Source organism: Cheilinus undulatus, linkage group 23 (assembly GCF_018320785.1).
Source record: "Cheilinus undulatus linkage group 23, ASM1832078v1, whole genome shotgun sequence".
Taxonomy (NCBI): Eukaryota; Metazoa; Chordata; class Actinopteri; order Labriformes; family Labridae; genus Cheilinus; species Cheilinus undulatus.
Window position 1 is genome coordinate 30,542,325 of NC_054887.1, and position 18,544 is coordinate 30,560,868.

The following is an 18,544-nucleotide window of genomic DNA, read 5'->3' on the forward strand; positions in this document are numbered from 1 at the left end:
GGCTCTGCCCTTTCCCAAATGCTGTTTTTGGAAAACTTACCAGATGGACATCCATCTGACATGTCAGGTTAAAGTTTTGTTGGATTTAGGTAAAATGTCTTGGTCTTTGTTTCATAAATCTTTTTAGAATAAATGTTTGATATTTTATCATCTTTGGGACTTAGTAATGTAAATGTGAGTATCATTTGCGTAGTGACATTGCTTAGTTTAGCTGTTTGATGTCGTTTGGTCAAAGTCAGTGTAAAATGTTTAGCAAAGGAAAGTCAAGGATTGAGCCTTGAGGAACTTCTTCCTCAACCTTTCACAGTACGTTATGGATAGTCTCTTTTGCACGTACTTATCCTTGGTAAAAACCAAAGATTATCGCTGTAAGGGTGCTAAAACGAGCTGTAATATAGTGTAAGAGAAAGTAGCTTGTTTTTATCCATTGCAGCAAATGTGCAATGCCAAATTAACATTTCTAAGCATTTCTTCTTGTTGACTTGAAAGAAATCATATTATAGAGTTTATTTAAGATTTTTTTTTTTTTTTTTGCTTTTATTGTAGCAACAGGGTAGTGGATAGAGCTGGAAACAGGGATGAGACAGTGAGGAATGACGTGGTGAAAGAGACACTTTTCAGACTTGAACCTGGGCTGCCTGCCAACATGAGCGTGACCTAACCACCAGGCTGTCTGCGCCTCATGATAGATATTTTCAAGATGATATTGCAGACTTACTTACTGATTTGATGTGGAATGTTTAGGCTGGTACCTTTGACTATGTTGAGCCATTAGAGAGATCCCACAGCAACAAAACTCTAAGTTCTACACACCAAATGCCATGTAATGTTGTGTTTCAGTTACCTTAGAAAGGTCTTGGATGAAGATATGGCCAAAGAAGCATGTGGTATCATAACATAACAATGACAGTCTAGTTCACTTGGTGTTTGAAAATGTTGAATAAAAGCGGCCCGAGGACTGAGCCCTGAGGAACTCCATACCCCTATCAATAACCCAGTATGTTAGTTCAAGTTACCACTTTTTTTTTGCTTATCCTACATCAGAACCTCCTGTTTTTGCTCTTATTTCCTTGGAAATTATTTTGAAGGATAAGAAAATTTCATTCTAAATATTAGTTGCTTTTGCAGCCGCTGTAAAAGATGTCTTATTAGAAAGTGGCACATAAATTTGCATCAGCAGCTGTTTGAGAATCCTGCGTGGTCAAAAACTAACACCGCTGCTAAAAGAATGTTTTTCTCTCTAAAATTTGGCAGAGCAGCTGCTAAATCGAGCTTCCAGGAGCTTGCTTTAATTAACATGTAGAAACAGTATCCGCAGGCATCCTAAATGATGCTCCAGCAGTCATTTTCGCTGTAACTAAGTGGCTGTTTCTCCTGCTGGAGCTGTGAATATGTTAGAGCCACACCTCTAATTGAACACCGACATGTCAGAGCATGTTTCAGGCTCACGCTGCCATCAGCTGCTTTCACACTGGAGACCTGGCGGCCTCCTCTTCATCCAGACCTCCTCACACCTCTTCCTGCTCCTCCGCTCCTCAGACAGCTCCCTTCAGCCTCCGGAGATTTCAACAACCGACAGCCAGAGTCCAGGTGTCAGGCTCAAGTGTCTGCAGGCTGGTAAACATAAATTGTTGACGACCTGGAAGGGATATTTTCTTTTTCTTAACAAAGTAAACGTCCCTAGAACATCAAATCTATTCCTAATATTTGCAAATTATTGCCATGGCAGCTTGTCTTTGAACAAGTCATCCTAATGTTTTTTAAATAGAATCATCCAGAGCATCCACTATCACAAGCTTAAGCCCAAAATCTGAATGCTATCAGCATTTTATATAGATTTTGACAGTCTACCATTCATTATCCCCAGAGGATAACTAAGAAGATGCTTTACCTTCTGCCAAATGTCCATACTTTCTTTTGATACCATCCTTTACTCCCCACTAGCATTATCCCCAAAGTCTCCATTGAATAAGTTGCTGGCTTGCCACAAAATCTTTGCAAATTCATGGTCCTCAGAGATGAACTGAGAACAAAACTTCAATACAATCTGCTGTTTACCCACAAAAATGACCGTCATTGTTTTTTCCCAGAAGAAACAAGGCCAATTTAAGTGACAGTGTATTTCTTCTGATGCAAAATTCAAAGGTTCAGAAACATTTTTAACATCTGTGTAGTTAAAAATTTGGCTAACCATTGTCATGGCCCCCGGAGGATGAAACTTTAATTTTTATTTTTTTCCTCTGACACTGTATTTTCCAACCCTAAGCCCAAAATTTCTACTTGGCCCACATGTATAAAACAAAATGCTTGCCATGAAATTTTTTGGACATTCATGGTCCCCAGAGGATGACTGACAAGGCATTTAACAGCCCCCTGCTTGATATTGAATTCACCAGATTATGAATCTTGGCAATGCACTCTATGCAGCCTCCTTTTTCTACTTTCAGCAGTTTTTCAAAGGGTCGTCTTGCAAAAAATGACACAACACTTTTATGATCCCCAGAGTATCAACCGTTAAGGATTTACATTTTTGTCTGATGCTATAATTATGTCTATCACCAACTTTAGCCCAGAATCATAACATAATTAGCACTTTAAAAGTAAGAGCTGAAAAAACTGGCTCCCAACAAAATCCTCTTTGGCCATTCTTGGTCCCCAGAGGATGCCTGGTAAGACATTAAAATAAACTTAAAACAAAAAGTAAGGAAATTTGTGTTTGGTACATTATTTCTTAGTTGTAACAATGCTTCTTGGCAAAAAATCTTATACCAGTGGAAAGCCTGTTTATTACCCTTTTAAATGATGCCACATTTGTAAGGATCATGCATTAGTGGGATGAGCAGCAGAGCTGAGTATGTGGGTTGCACCCATGAAGAATGGGCTTTCCAACGGTATAAAATTTTTTGCCAAGAAGCATTGTTACAACAAAGAAATAATGTACCAAACACAAATTTCCTCACTTTTTGTTTTATGTTTACTTTCCATGTAGTTTTAAAAATGATTAAATTTGGGCCCCTTTTTATAAGGCACTCTTTTGTCATTGAAAATGCTAACGTCTATCAAAAATATCTAAATGAAACGCAAAGTGCGCTTTCATGGGTTTATGACCAATGCAGTGTGCTTCCTGTTCATGATCCATTGGTGAGGTCTGACTTTTTATAAATTACAAAAACTCCATCCTAGGCTTTGAAGTTATAGCCATATTTAAGAGCTTAAGTCCAGCTGGTGCCCAGGGTAGAACTTAGAGCTGGGCAGCTTCTAGTTGAAGGGTTACTTAGAGCTTCTAGTTGAAGGGTTGGCGTGACGTTACGCTCAGGCATCTGACCAGCTGGTGCCCAGGGTGGAACTCAAAGTTGGCAAAGCTTGTAGTAAAAGTGTTGGTGTAACTTGCCCAGGCATCTGACCAGCTAGTGCATGGCCCCAGAGGATGAACCTTCTTTCCATATTGAAAAGATATTCCCTTATTTTATAGTGAAAGTCCAATGAAATCTACTTCAGTTGTACTCCCAGAGGATAGTTCTTGACATCTACGTTACTTCTCCTTTCAAAATGTAAGTAATATTTTAACACCAGATTACTAAAAAATGTCATGGTCCCCAGAGAATGAAACTTAAAGCGTTATAATTTTCTTCTGACTCTATAAATTTTTCTTTCACTTGAGTCAGCCTAAAATTGCTGATGGACCAGCATTTTAAAAACAGACTAATGAACTCATGGTCCCCAGAGGATGACTACTTTTCCGTATATTGTCATTGTTTCCCCAGAGGATTTATTCTCATGATTTTCATGCCTTCTGTCATAAGTCCCTCCTTTACAAAACAAAATAGCAAAATCGTACCACAACATCTGCATGAAAAATAGCAAAACCATCAACTTTCATGATCCCCAGAGGGAGAACCCAAAAAATAATGCTACTTTAGCTAAGCCATTTGCATTGTCCATTTCTTTTTCTCTCAGAAACAATAAAACTAGGTCAGTTGCTGTATATATTTGACTGAAACATTCATGGTCCCCAGAGGATGAACGCTACTTCCATATTGATATTACATTGCTGTACTTTATGCTGAAATTCCATGACATCTACATTAATGTAACTCCCCAGAGGATAGTTCCTGACATTTCAACTGACCTCTTCTTTACACTCGTACCAAATTTAAGCAACATCTTAAAGTCGAATTGCCCAAGGACTTGACATGACCATTTTCATGGTCCCCAGAGTATGAACAGTGAAGAGGTGACACTTTTCTGGCATCATAAGTTAGCCAAATGTCTTCTTATTTACCTTTTAACACTTAACAATGTTAAAAATGAAAGATTTTCAGACATTGGCAGTAAGACATTTCTGATCCCCAGAGGATGAACCCTTCTTTTCATATGTAGGCTCCTCTCAGATTATCACTTTAAAAAAACATTAACAGATAATCAACTTATTTAAAAGTGAATGCAATCAAATTTACTGATAACGTTGAAGATCCTCAGAGGATATACCTTTATATTTTTTCAAACATTTCTTTCAAGGTGACTTTATCGGCTGTTTCTGTCTCTGTAGTTTGTGGTCATGTTGGATTTTCTCTGGATTTTCTCTGGCCTCTAGCTCTGACCTTCAACTGTAAGCAAACAGACACGTTTCCTGATGTTTTTTTTGGTGTTAAATTTCAGAGCTGGACAGCTTTGGACGGAGGAGTTTGTTGGAGGAAGTAGATGGAAGCAGCTGGGCAGGTGGCCGCCGTTTCCCACGAGGCTCCACGCTCGCAGCTTTGAGAGATGAAGCCCGTCAGAGTTAGCCAAACAGCGCTAATGCTCTCCCCAGAAATCCTCCCCGTCCAAATGCTAACAAGGAAAGCGAAAGCCGGCTGTGTTTGTGTGCATTTTGAACAGATGCTCTGGCTGTAAATATGGGGGGGAACGCCATTTGTTTTCATTTTGTTGCATTCAGGGGAAGGGGGAGGATTATGTGGTGAGAGAAAACAGTCATTGAGATGCAGCGAGCAGCAAATTCAGTCTGTGGCTTTCTCTGACTGAGCTGATCTTTATCCTGCAAAACAAACATTTGTAGGAATGAAGGGCAGGTACAAACAGACCCAGTGGACCTGCTTTTAATTGAAAATAAATCCTTAACAATCATTTTTAATGAGCCAACAAATCACCTTGTCTTTGTCCTTTCATCCAATTAACAGCCTCCTATTTCTCTTTCATAAAGTTGTGTATAAAATTATTTATCATCATTATTTATCCTAGACTCCCAGTAGTGGTGAATTTCTTGTGTTCAGCCATCAGGAATTGCAGGCAAACTCATGCATAATGTCCTACTTGCAAGAAGCTAGATCTGATGCAATAGATGCTGTTTTAAAGCTTTCATACATTTTTATACTATTATTAAAATGGCAGAGATTGTGGTGCTTAAAAAGTGGCTTTTAAAATGTCAAAGTTTTGAAAATTAAAGTAACCCCAGTCCTGAGCCCCTCTGAGTGAACTCTGCTGACAAGCTCAGACTTTGTTCAATGTTTTTTGGTGTTTTTGTTGCAGTAATCTCCCTGACGTCACAGCGCTCTGCTCCGAGTTTTAAACATCCTGAGCTTTCAGTCTGAATTTCCCCTGTGTGTGGAAAAACAATGCATACAGAATGAATCAGTGTGTTTATCTACCCGACCGTCCTGACTCCCTCCGACCCACGGCGGGATCAGCCGGCTTTAGAATCTCCTCACAGCTCCTCGATGTGTTCTTTAGATTTCAGAAGGCAAACAGACGCAGATCGTCCTCTGTTAGCTGTGAGCGGCCCGGCTCTAACACGGCGGCGCTGAGTGACCCTCCTGAGGACACGCTGATGTTTGTTAGTGTGTGTCGTAGAAGTTTGCACTTAAAGCTTACGGTGTTTTATTTTCTCTGTTGCAGAACCAGACGTTGTGCAAAGGCCTCGAACTTCAGAATGGACAGGTAAGCCCACCTGGCATGTTTATGCTTGTTTACGTGTGGGGGGGGGGGGGGGGGGGGCTGCAGAATCTGGCATGGCTGCAGGAGACAGATCAAGAGTGACACAGTTTGACTTTTATCTGGGGATATGTGGTGAGTTCAACATTCCCTGTTGGTGTAATGAGCAGGTGGCCAAATACTTTTGTCCATACAGATGCACCTGCATCTGTTCATGTTTAGTGATTTTGCTTAGAGGTAGGAGCTGAAATTGGTAAGGTTTTATATGTATTGCATGTGTAAAAAGACTCCTCCTCCTCCTCCTCCTCCTCTTCCTCTTTTTGTGTTTTGTTCAACTTAAGCGGTTCAGTTTCCCCTGTGTCTCCTCAGTTCATCTCCGTCCTCTCTCTAAGTGACAGCAAGCGCCTGTGGCTGCAGGAAAAACTCTGCAGAATGTAAATGACTCCTCGGGCTCCTTCAGAGACAAAGAGAGGAGCGTAAAGAGTCGAAAGATGGAGATTCATTACCCGTCAGTTTAATTTCAGAGCTGCGATTCATTACGCAGTGAAGTCGATTTGGCCTCTCGTCTGTCTGCAGGCCGGAGGAGCAAAGAGAGAGAGAGAGAGGGAGAGAGAGAGAGAGAGAGAGAGCGTTCACGGAGCTCTGCAGGAGCAAAAGAAGCTCATTAAAATCAAGTTTGCTCTCTGTGATGGAGGATAATTGTTGCAGAGCACCAGTGTGTGTAATTGAGGCTGAATTTGTTTTACAGGTTTACCTTGTAAACAGGCAGATTTGCATTTTTTCCTCCTCAGCTGAGGGCTGAAGTGGAGGAAGATTGATGTTTTAGTGAGGTTTGTTCAGCCCAAAGTTTTTTTAGGAAGATGGTTCTGGTTTTACCTGGGCTAGACCACCACTGATGGGAACAGATGCTGCACACTTTAGCTTAAATTCAGCCTCAAAGAGCCATGCTTTGACTGACAACTACACGCATTTACAGGAGTCATAAGTAGAGGTGTAACTGTCCATCAGCCTGGAATGTTTCTGAGTCTAGTTTGAACAAAGATCCAGTCTGACTCGATGGAAAGTCAAACACTGATTCACAACATCTTCTAACCTGCTGCTGTCTTGGCCAGGACACTCTTAAAAAAGAGATTTTTTACCTCAATGAGGTTTTCTCCTGGTTAAATAAAGGCTAAAAAACAAAAAACTCCTGAGACCCTGCGTGCACATACGAGGACATTTTTACATTTTGACATTTTTCTAAAACATAGAAGTCAATTCTGCTATTAGGATTTTAGAGATGGTTGTTCAGAATTCCCATTAAAGTTTAAGTTATTTGCTTTGAAATTTTTAGGAATTTTCTTCACATTTTGAGAATATGTTTGTATTTTTTAGATTCATCTTTTGTACTTTCATGGGAATTTGGGTAATTTATTTGTAAATTTGGGGGAATTTGATTAAAAATTGGCTTGGGAATTCCTTTGAAATTTTTCTGAATTTTTGTGGAATTTTTATGGATTTTGGGGGGAAATTTTTTTTTTAAGTTTACTATCATTTTCAGTGGATTTTTTTTGTGTGGAATTTATGTAAAAAAAATAGAATTTGTTTTGAAATATTCTTTGTGGTATTTTTTAGGGCAGCAACGATTAGTCGCCATAATCGATCGTGACAACTATAAAAATTAGTCAACACAGAAATTCAAGTGTTGACTAATCGTATAATTGTTTTTGATATTGGTAATCAAATACCGGCCGATAAAAACTCATCTGTACCAGCCTCACACCAAAACATGTTGACTCATGTTCCTGCACTGCAATTTAAAGAAATTATAATTTATTGTTCAGTCACTTGGGCTGGAAGTTTGATTTGTTTACATGAATCTTTATTTGTACTTTTGGACTTTGGTTGGGCAATTTGCTTTATTTACTTTTATGGACATACCAGACACTTTAAAGAAAGCCATCCTTTAGTTATTTGTAACCTCCAAGGCAGGTGAGCTGCTTCTATTTAAATTGCTACTATTTACGTAAAATGGGGATCCAAAATAGTATCCCAAATAATCGTGATCAATCGGCAAATCGGCAAATTTATTGATAGATTAGTCGACATAGAAAATAATCATTAGTTGCAGCCCTAGTATTTTTATGAAATTTATTTGAATTTTGGGGAGCATATGTTTGGAATTTTTCCATGGAATTTGTGGGGAATTTGTCTGTAAATTTAAGGAAATGATTACGATTTTTGGGGGTAATTTGCTTACATTTTCTTAGGAATTTGTTGAATATTTTACAGCGTTTTGTCAATTAATTAATTTATTTTTTAGAGGGAAGCAGTGTGCCTTACATGGTTTCAGTACTTTCATGGGAATTTGAGGAATTTATCTATAAATGTTGGGGAATTTGATTTGAATTCGGGAGGGAAAATTCCTTCATAATTTCCTTGAATTTTCAAGAAATTATATTGAATTCTCAGGTGAATACCTTTGGAAATTTTCCATAATTTTCAATGGAATTTATGGAGAATTTGTCTGTAAATTTGGGGAATACATTTAGAAACTTCAGGGAATTTGCTTGAAGTTTTCCAGGAATTTGGTTGTATATTTTAGAGTGTTTGATTTAAAAAAGAATTTTGGAGTGGGCAATGTGCTTTAAATATTTTCAGTGCTTTCAGGGAAATTGAGGTATTATTTGTAAATTTCAAGGAAATTCTTTAAAATTTTTCTTGAATTTTGATGGGTTTTTTGTAATTATTTGGGGGTATTTTGGGGGACATTTGAGGAGGAATTGTCTTTGACAATTTCCTCAATTTTGTGGTATGTTTTGGATTTTTTTTTACATATCTTGGGGGCTAATATGTTTGGAAATTTTTCTTAATTCTCTGTGGAGTTTTTGAGGGAAATTATTTGTAATTGTTTATTTGGAAAAAAAAAAAATTTGGAGATTTTTTTAAGGAATTATTTATGGGATTTGGGTTGAACATTTTCTGAAAAGCTTTTTCAGAGAAGTTTACTGTAATGTTTGGGGTCTAAATATCTCAGAAATTTTAGGGAATTTAGGGTGAGTTTTGGAATGTTTTGGAATTTCTCAGGTTCTAAAGGGAATTATCCAGGATCTCAGAATTTGTGGAGGAAGTTAAGTTCATACGTGGCCTTAACAGGCTCCTGTGGTCCATCTTTAGACAAAGGACTAGGCTGTACCTCTTTGAATGACTGAACGACTCCCCACCAACTGGCAAACTCACAGTCAAAATGTAGAAAAACTAAAAGTTTAAAATCTTATTTTTGTGTTGTACAGTAAGTTAAGCCTGTCATCCTCATATGGAGACATCATTTTCTGTGAAGACTACTTCCTATTCAAAGACCGGGCTTAGATTTGAAACATATCAGGTCCTACTATGAACAAAATCTCAGGTCTCAGAAGGATTTGATACGCTTTAATTTTGAAATTTTTACAGCACTCCTGTTTGACAGTTTCCGCCCAGCTGTGCACCATCATGAACTTCTGGATAATCTATCAGGTATCAGATGATCACTGAAGAGGGAAGATGTTTTCTCCTCATGTGGAACAAATTCATCCATGTGGATTCGGTGTGGTTGACAGATTTTGGCAGCTTTGGTTATGAATATGACCCACGGGATAATTTTCTGTGAAAGTACTGTTAAATCCAGTGTATGAGACACTCTTGATGCTTTTTTTAGTCTAAAAATTTGGCTGCACGCTGTACAAAGGCAGTTTGAGTAATTTGGAGGCTTCAGGCAAAGACTGACCTTTTCATAGCGAGTGAAGAGATTTGGAAGCATCTTAATCCACGATAGAAAGCTGGAGAACTACCCAACGTACCCAAAATCAAAAATAGATGCCCGAAAAATCCACCATCACCACACAGAGACAAACACATTGGTCAAACCAGCTGTTTGTATCAGTTCAGTTTCTTTAGTTTATGCAGGACACACCCAGCTGATCCCAACTATCGCCCCCCAGCTCCCACAGCCAATCACAGCTCTTTCTCTCAACACAGTGGTGTATTTAAATATGACGCACTTCTCACTAATCTCTGCTTGCGTTAATGCTGATGCACCACACTGCTGCTCCAAGCAAAAGTTTAACCTCCTCCACCCCAGCCTCCTCCTTTATAGCATGAAGCACCCTCATTTAGATTCTACTATGGATTAATGGCTTTTGAACTAATTTTCTTCTAAAATGTGGGGTCTTTTTTAGCATGACTGGCATCAATACTTAATCCCATGTTTTATCAGGCACACTGGGCCCATCCTACTGATCAGAGAAAGCTTAAACCCCCCTTTTATCACCTGTTTGATCTGCCGGGTTTTCTCGATCTCATTTAAAGAAAGAGGACTCTATTAGATTCCTATGCTCTGCTGCCCTCTGGTTAAGGCCTGTCAGCCATGTTTTCAAGGATCTGTTTTCATTCCTGCTGCTGCTAACAGAGGAGCTAATTAACGCTGCCTCTTCAGACTCCAACGTTTGATTCCAACAAAACAGATTTCAGCAGAAACATTAAAATCCCTGAAGAGAAAAAAGCATCCACATTAAGACAACAGATAAACAGACTTCCTCCTCTGAGTGTGGCTGTGTTTGTGGCTGAAGCTTCCTTCAGCGAGGCTCTGCCAAACTTCATCTCCAGTCCCGTTAATGAAGCTCGCTCGAAGAAAGCGCCCCGTGTTTCCTCCCGGAGGTGTAATTAAAGAGGAGACGAGCCGGAGATCAATCCTCAACATCAACCTGGAGCTGCTCTTCATCCTCAGGAGAGATTTTTAATGTTTAGCAGACAGACAGGCTGCACCACAGGAGGCAGAGCGGGCCTGCGTCACAGAGAAACACTACCTGATCCTCTGACCCACATTTAAGACTGGGACTACAGATCCCAGCATGCACCAGGGCACACAGGAGTCACCATCACACCAACAGAAAATCACATAAAGGAAGATCTAGACTCTTTTCATTCCTCAGGGGGTGTTTAGATGTTAGAAATTTAACTGATGAGATACATACATTTAGATCATAAACTAAACTTTTAAAGTCGTATTTTTTCATACATTAGTGCAGCCTAGATTTTCTTCCATCCAGTGTTATTTAGCCCTATCTGTGATCGTTGATACAGCCTGTGATGTATTTAACAGGAGACAAAAAAAGAGGAACTCAGATAAGCTGAAGAAAATGGATGAACAAAAAAAGGAAAATAAAAGAAAGTGCAAAATCAAAAGTCACACAGAAATGCTGAGCCTGTATTTCCTGATATGACAATCAGTACAGCATTAAATGCAAATATGAACACATGCATTTTGTAGCAATGCATCATATTTTTGATTGAAAAAGTTTTCTGTGACACTTGTTAGTAAAAGCTATTGCAGCGGTTTCTCATGCAAAATCATGACGTGTTTGTCAGTGAAGGACTGCAGACAAACTGATGTAAACACAAGACACGACGTTGCAAAGAGCAGAGCGCTTTAATATACTTGTAGCGAGTGCTCTACATTTTTATGCATAGCCTTTAAAATGTATTAGCATTGCAGTGTTATTTTGTCAACTTCAACTATGACTAGAAATGTTTAGCGACAGCCTTTTTTCCATGAAAAAGTCTCGACTCAAGACTTGCCAAAAATAGATGTTTGATTACTAAAACTTGACTAAAATGAAATTTAGTCGTTGTAGGACATTTAAAATCCATGGTATTTCTCCACTGTGGGTAAATCTGTCAAAGTGCAATGCATCTGTATCTATTCTGCCTCTCAGCTGTAGAAAGCAGGGACCCCAGGTTTGGCAGAGTGCAGAGAGCAGACTATCATGATCTGGTATCAGATTTAGGCAAGAAAATAAATGCTTGGACTCAAAATAAAGAGTAAAATATGAGGACTTTTAATGGACTAAACTAGACTAAAATGTTTTGAGTTTTCGTCGACTAAAACCAGACTAAAACTATAAAGGGTAAAAATGACTAAAATGTGACTAAAACTAAAAGACATTTCATTTAAAGACTAAAACTCAGACTAAAATTTTAAAAAGCTGCCAGAATTAACTCTGGGCCAAATGTGACCCACGGCCCATTTCTGATTGGCCCCGATAATGATTTAAATTTATTGAAATATGGCACTCAATAGAGCATGAAGCTTGTGCTACACTGCTTTATTCTTCTTAGTTTAAAAACAAGGCAGTGCTACCATGCTAATACTGTAAACAAACATTTTGACAAGCAGTTATAGCTGTTTTTTTAGAACTAAATTGAGACGGCACTATAAATAGTAAAAATATTGGCAACCAAATAATAAGATACCTTAATTTATAATGCCTTAACGAATTACAACAGCAAATGGCAGCACCAATGATGTTCCAGGGGCGTGGCCAGTGGTAGCCAGAGCTGACTTTGGCCCCCTGAAATCTGACTGGCCTCCTCAAAATCCTTAAAATGATTTGCCATTTGCCTTGTCAGACATCAACTAGCCATTTAAGCACACCCAATCACTGAGCATATCTTAACCAACGTTAGATTGGTTTTACTAACTTTAATGTCAAGGTCAGATATGTAAAAGTGGCCCCACCATCCTTATAAATTTCTGTATGTGGCCCAAGATGGAAAAACGTTTGGACACCCCTGCTGTAGAAAGCAGGGACCCCAGGTTTGGCAGGTTACAGAGAGCACAGTACCATGATGTGGAACCAGATTTAGGCAAGAGAATAAATGCTTGGACTAAAAGTAAAGACTAAAATGTGAGGACTTTCTACGGACTGAAACCAGACTAAAGCTATAAAGGGTAGAAATGACTAAAATATTACTACAATTAAAAGGCATTTAATCTAAAGACGAAGACTGGAACTCAAACTAAAAATAGCTGTCACAAGTAACACTATAGCATTGACCTCTGCTTTTTAGGAACAGTGCAGAGATTCGGAGTTAGAGGCTTTTCTGCTCTGCTGCTCTGTGAGAGCAAACTTCTCTTCTTCGTGTGTTTTGTTTCGCTGACTTCCTCCCCTTCTTTGATGGTTGTTTAATAGTGGTTAGCAAGCACCTATGAACATTACTGCCACCCGGATTGAGGGTAAATGTCACATTTGTTTGCTATTTTAATGGTACTGATGCACCGAACCGTTCCTCCTCTAGTATTAACGTTATAATACTATAAACATTCTGATGCATGACATGTTAGCTTCATACTACTGCTTACTGCAGTCACTCTTCAGGTTGCCACGCCGTCTCTTGACCAATGAACATAAAGGCAGGGATTTTATTATCAGAGCTTGACAAACTTTTACTATAACCCTTAGTTTTATCTCACAGCACAGACTCCATTACTCTTCTTTTAGTTTACTGTTTGGTTTGTTTAGAGTCGTGACTGTAGCAGCACTCCATGCTCTCATTGATTGAATTGGTCGGTAGAAGGCAGAAAGACTCACTAGACTTTTTGTCAGGGGTCATGAGGCATCCAAGATGTGGCCTTGGTTGTTGTTACTAACTCTACAGTGGATAAAAGACTGAATCTCAGGGTCTGCGTGTCCTGTGACCCTGCATCTGGTACAGAGGTCAAGATTCATTCTCATTTCCATGGCTGTAGATAGAAGAAGTAGAGGAGTATCACATATGTTCGGGACTATTTTTAGAGGAGGATTTAGCTCCAGCGAGGCCTTCATTCAGTCGTGTTTGGGCTATAATTTGACACTATAACAGACTTTCTGGGTGTCTGTTTCCTGCCTGAATCTTATTGAAATCTTTGGCTACTCCCAGCATCTCTGGAAACATAAAGTTTTATCAGAGAAAATCCCTGAAGTAAAAGTGTTATTTTCAGTTTTGCACCTCCTGTTGATCACCTTCCTGTCTGCGTGCCGGCTGTCTTTGCTGTTCTTCACATGAAGGACACACTGTGTATGTTAGCACAGATCCCGCTCGTCTCTGACTAAATCACCACCTGCGATGAGCAAATTAAATATTGACTCCTCGTATTGACTTGTAGATCTAATTTGAAGTGATTGCGGACGAGAAATAATGGTGCAGAAAGGAGTCAAGGGGGGCGGCTTTGATGGCGAGCCGTTGGTTGTTAACAGGCGACGTAATTGGCTGTAAGGAGTGAATCATTGAGTGGAAGAGTTTATGCAGAAGTCTGGGTCACTCTCTGAAGCTGCAGAATCGAACTCAGGCAGAAAAAGAAGAGGTGATTGAGCAGGTTTATGCTGCAGGGAATCCACACTTCAGATCCAGCTGAGATGATGGCAGCAGCCAGTGGGACGGCTGCAGACGCAGGAAATAAATGACAGAAGATGTGTCGTGTTGATGGAAGCCCCCGCAGCCTGCAGAAGCGCCCCGCTCCGCAGACCAAGTATCCTCCTCCGAGTCTCACCGGCGTGCAGAAAAACTCATCTGAGACGCAGCGCTGCAGAAACCCAGTGTCTTTCATTCACATCCTCTCTGTCAATATTTGCCCGCTGGCCTCAAAACCAAATACACTGATATTGGACGCCATCACACTCGGCGAGGCACGGCGAAGAACGGGAGGGGGCTGCAGAGACATGAAGGTCCACTCCTTTTACTAAATCAAGGCAAGAAAAACTTTAAAAGGAAGCATTTAGATGATAGCTAATATTCATTCACCTGGCTGTTGTTTTTACATATTTTGGGCTCTAAATGACTGAAAAAGGCAAAAAGATTTTAAGTGGGTTTCTTTTTCTTGCAGCAGAAACCTCCCCCTATTAACTCATGAAATAACTGGGGTTAACCCCATTTCTTTTAAAAGACTAGACCTGTTCAATCAACAAATCTGATATGTTTTGGTCAGACTCGCATTACAAAGCAGGAGACTAGCTTAAGCAGCAAAAGTTCAAGAGTTTATTTTCCAAAAAAAGACAAAACGACAGGCAGTGGAGACAGGGAGCAGGCTGCCTCTTCGAAGCACAAAGACAAAAACTTGCCGAGAGAACACTTGCAAGATGTCGCCAGTGGCATAGCCTTAAACAGACTAAAACACAGTTAAGTATCAAGAGGTTTCAGGGAGTAAAAACACTAGCAAAGGATGTAGAAACCGCGACTAAACAGGACAAAACTGTGGAGTGAAGACCAGGCTGTCATGTCAGAGGAGATGAACAGATTGAAGACAGGTGTGCCTCGTCTGCTGTAGCTGAAGAGTAATACCTCCAAAAGACTGTGCATTTGTAGCAATCTTAAATGTTTCTGGCATGCTACACATAGGCCTTTCAGACTGGCAGGGCTCCGTGCTGGTTCCTGTTCCTGAACCTAAATTTGAACCGGCTGGCGCGTTCAAACTGGGAACAAAATAGTTCTGAACCTGAAAAGTTGGTTCTCAGCTTGAACCAAAAATAGTTGGTTCTTTCTTGGGAACCGTGACGTCATCGGTGGGCGTGTCACATTCTAGATTGTGAAGATGAAGTGGTCTGCTGGTGAGACAAAATATTTGGTTGTATTCTGGGTATTGACAGAATTCCAGGTGAAGCTGGAGAGTAGTACAAGGAAGAGCAAGTTATATGCTGAACTTGCGGGAGAGATGGTGAAGGGCTGGATTCACCTGAACACCAGACCAAATAACTGACTCAAGAAAGTGAAGAGAGAATACCAGGACAGCAAGAAAGACGTAGGCAAAAGTGGAGCTGGACGTGATGATACATGTCCATCATGTCCTCCTACTTTAGTTCCGCTTAAACTGGTGTGCTTTCTGGCTGGTTCACCAGAAAGCACCAGGGTTCTGAGTCTCCAGAAGGGAACCAAAGCCAGAACCAGAACCATGTCTGTCTGAAAACACCTACTCTGCAACGTGAATCTCAGACGACTTCAAGTGTGATATGTATGGTGCCAACTCCCACAAACGCTGCTAAACCGCTGGGCATGGTGGCATAATAAAATAAGTTAGATATATTTTAGGGCTCATCTTGTGACAATACACACCATAAACTGACATCATGATACTCTATGTGAATGTATGAAGAGTCTGCTAAAATCGGTTAATCTTTCAAATACTTAGTTGGATCAAACAGACACACAGACAAACTAATCAACTACTTAATCAATTATATCCAAATATTTTCTACCTTTTAGTTATTTATACAGAGTTTCCAGGATAAAATGTAGGAATAACCCTTTAAAAGAAGCTTGAAGTGTTCATTTATTTTTCCTCAGATGGCCAAAGAAAAGGTGCTTAATAATCCAGAACGTTCTTATTGAGATACAGGCTCTGTCAGTGGAGGTGTGCTCATGGAGCTTCAGGTCTTCAGGTTCACGTCAAGTCCGAGTCTCGTCTCCTCTCTGACACGAGTTTTAATTACCCACCATATGTCGAGTCTGCCTCCAACATGTGGCGAACCGCAGCCTCTCTGTTTGGACTAAACGCTTCATTTACATCCAGCGCTCGCCTTTTTTTTTTTTTCCTCCTGGCATCAGCTCCAGTGTCTGTCCTCTGCACGGAGCTGGCACTGAGCGCGCTCAGTCAGGCTTCAGCAGGCAGACGTTATGTGAGACGTTTTTGGGACAGAGACGAGGTCCGGCTGCCTGACACATCTTAAACAACAAATTAACAAGTTAGAGCAAAATAATTTTCAACAATTGTTTGGTCATTTAATCTAAAGATTGAAAGTTTAGATAGAGTATTTTCTTTAACAATAAAAATGACACAATCTTGAGGTAACAACTGGTTCCTATACAGTTCTTATCAAGATGAGACACCTGTGGGAGCTGGGAGGCAATAAATGGTGTCAGCTGGCTATCAGCCAATCGCGGCTAGGGGTATGACTTCCATGAACTAACGCTAAGGTTCATCAATATTCAATGAATGAACTAGGGCAGAACGATTAAAAAAATACATTTAATTGCAATTTTTGTTGCTCATATTGCAAATTTGATATCAGTTGCTTTATTGAATGGGGGTTATTGTTTTTATTTCATTCATTTTAATTAAGAAAATGTGCAAAAATCTCTGCTGCTGTAAAAAATGACTGTATTAAACTGGTATTTTGACATTTTAAGTAAGGGCTATATTGCAACCGTTGCGATTTGTAAATTGCAGTAGGCCATATTGCGATTTAATCTCATTTGCGATTAATTGCCCAGCCCTAGACTAAAGTCATGCTTGTTTTTAAAGGGAGAGAGCTCTGTCTTAAGGGGATCCAGGATCATGCCCTGGGGTACACCAGGACAGGAATGAGTCTATCCAAAGTAAAAAAAATACCCCTGAGGTAATATTGCCAATGTTTTTATTCAAGTTAAGCAGAGTGCAGGAGTTTGTCTGTAATTCTTGTTAACTAAAAACACATTAGCCAACTGCTTGCATCGCTGCCTTAAACATAAATTTGATGTATTAACCCTCAAGCCCTCCTATAACCCTTTCAGGGCCTTTCAGTTGTATTTTTTGCTCTCATTTGACTGTTACGATGCTGACTTAAGGATGCCTGATAAAATATTCTATTGGAGTTTCAGCATCCACACCGTGTGGACAAAATTTTCTACATTGTAGACAAAAAAACTGACAGTCTTCCCCCTGGAGCCTTTTTTGGCCCCATTGACTATATTAACCTGCATTAGAGAAATATGAAATCCTGGTTGTTCCTCTGTAATCCTGACATTTAGAGGCAAACAAAAAAATGCACACTAAAAATCACCACCAGGTGTCGCAATTTTTCCGTGTTTGCAAAGAGGCATTGTGGGGATTACCCAAAAATGCTACAACATAATGGATTCATTAGAAAAATGAAGAAATTGTGAAGACCAAGGCCATGCCCTTAGTTACACCAGGATAAATATAAGCCTATCAAACTGCAAAAACACAGCAGCGATGTTAAACTAAACACAGCAATGTACCCAACATTACCTGTTCATCTATTGCCCCACATTGAAACTTCACTCATAAAAACTGATTTAGAATAAAATAAGGGGACCCAGGATGGGGCCCTGGGGTACACCAGCAGAGGAACAAGTCTGTCGAAATTGCAAGAAATATGTCAGCAGAGTTATATCGCATAGAATGAAGCATTTGTGGGTGCCTTAAACTTGTGTTTTTATCGTAGTAGTTACAGAGCATTCAAACATTCAGTTTGATTTTAAAATAATCCTGAAACTTTAGTCTAATTGATTTCTCAGCTGAATCCACAACAGCTCTAAACGAGGGAAACTTTGAACTCTTTTTTGTTTAAAATCAGGCTGCATTTCTGGAGGGTTTATTGACAGAACAGAAATGTTCCATGGATGCCTGAGGGATCTTGAAGTGTGGACTTTCACCACAAATTGACTTGAAACTGTTATTTTTAAGCCATCAAACTTTATTCACAAAAATCTGAGTTTAACATCGTATGGCAAGGATGCTGATGGTCCTTCATTCTGTTTGGATTTAAAGCAGATCAATAACCTGACCGACTGTGGTTCAGATATCCTCCTCCTCTTAAATAAGAGGATGCTTAAAGAATCAGACTGAAGTCTATAAAACATGAGAAGAATAAAGCCAACAGGTGCTATAAGGTAATAAAAGAAACAGAAATGTTTTTGTTGGTGTCTGTGGAGCTGATGGAGGCAGAGCTCCGCCCCTAAATGCATCAGTGTGTCGGGATGTTTCCTCTCCGCCTCAAGCTGTACACAAGACGGGGGGGTGGATAGGACAAAAAACTCTCCCCTTTGTCCCCACAGAGTTCCCCCT

The 18,544-nt window shown here is 39.8% G+C and overlaps 1 protein-coding gene across 1 annotated transcript in view; it reads left to right on the forward strand.

Annotated features, from left to right (window-relative positions):
• phf21b (PHD finger protein 21B) overlaps positions 1-18,544 on the forward strand; it is a 157,230-nt gene that overhangs the window by 72,782 nt on the left and 65,904 nt on the right. The window contains exon 6 of the mRNA XM_041781051.1: positions 5,893-5,934. Coding sequence (XP_041636985.1) covers positions 5,893-5,934 — 42 coding nt within the window. The remainder of the gene's footprint in view (positions 1-5,892; positions 5,935-18,544) is intronic.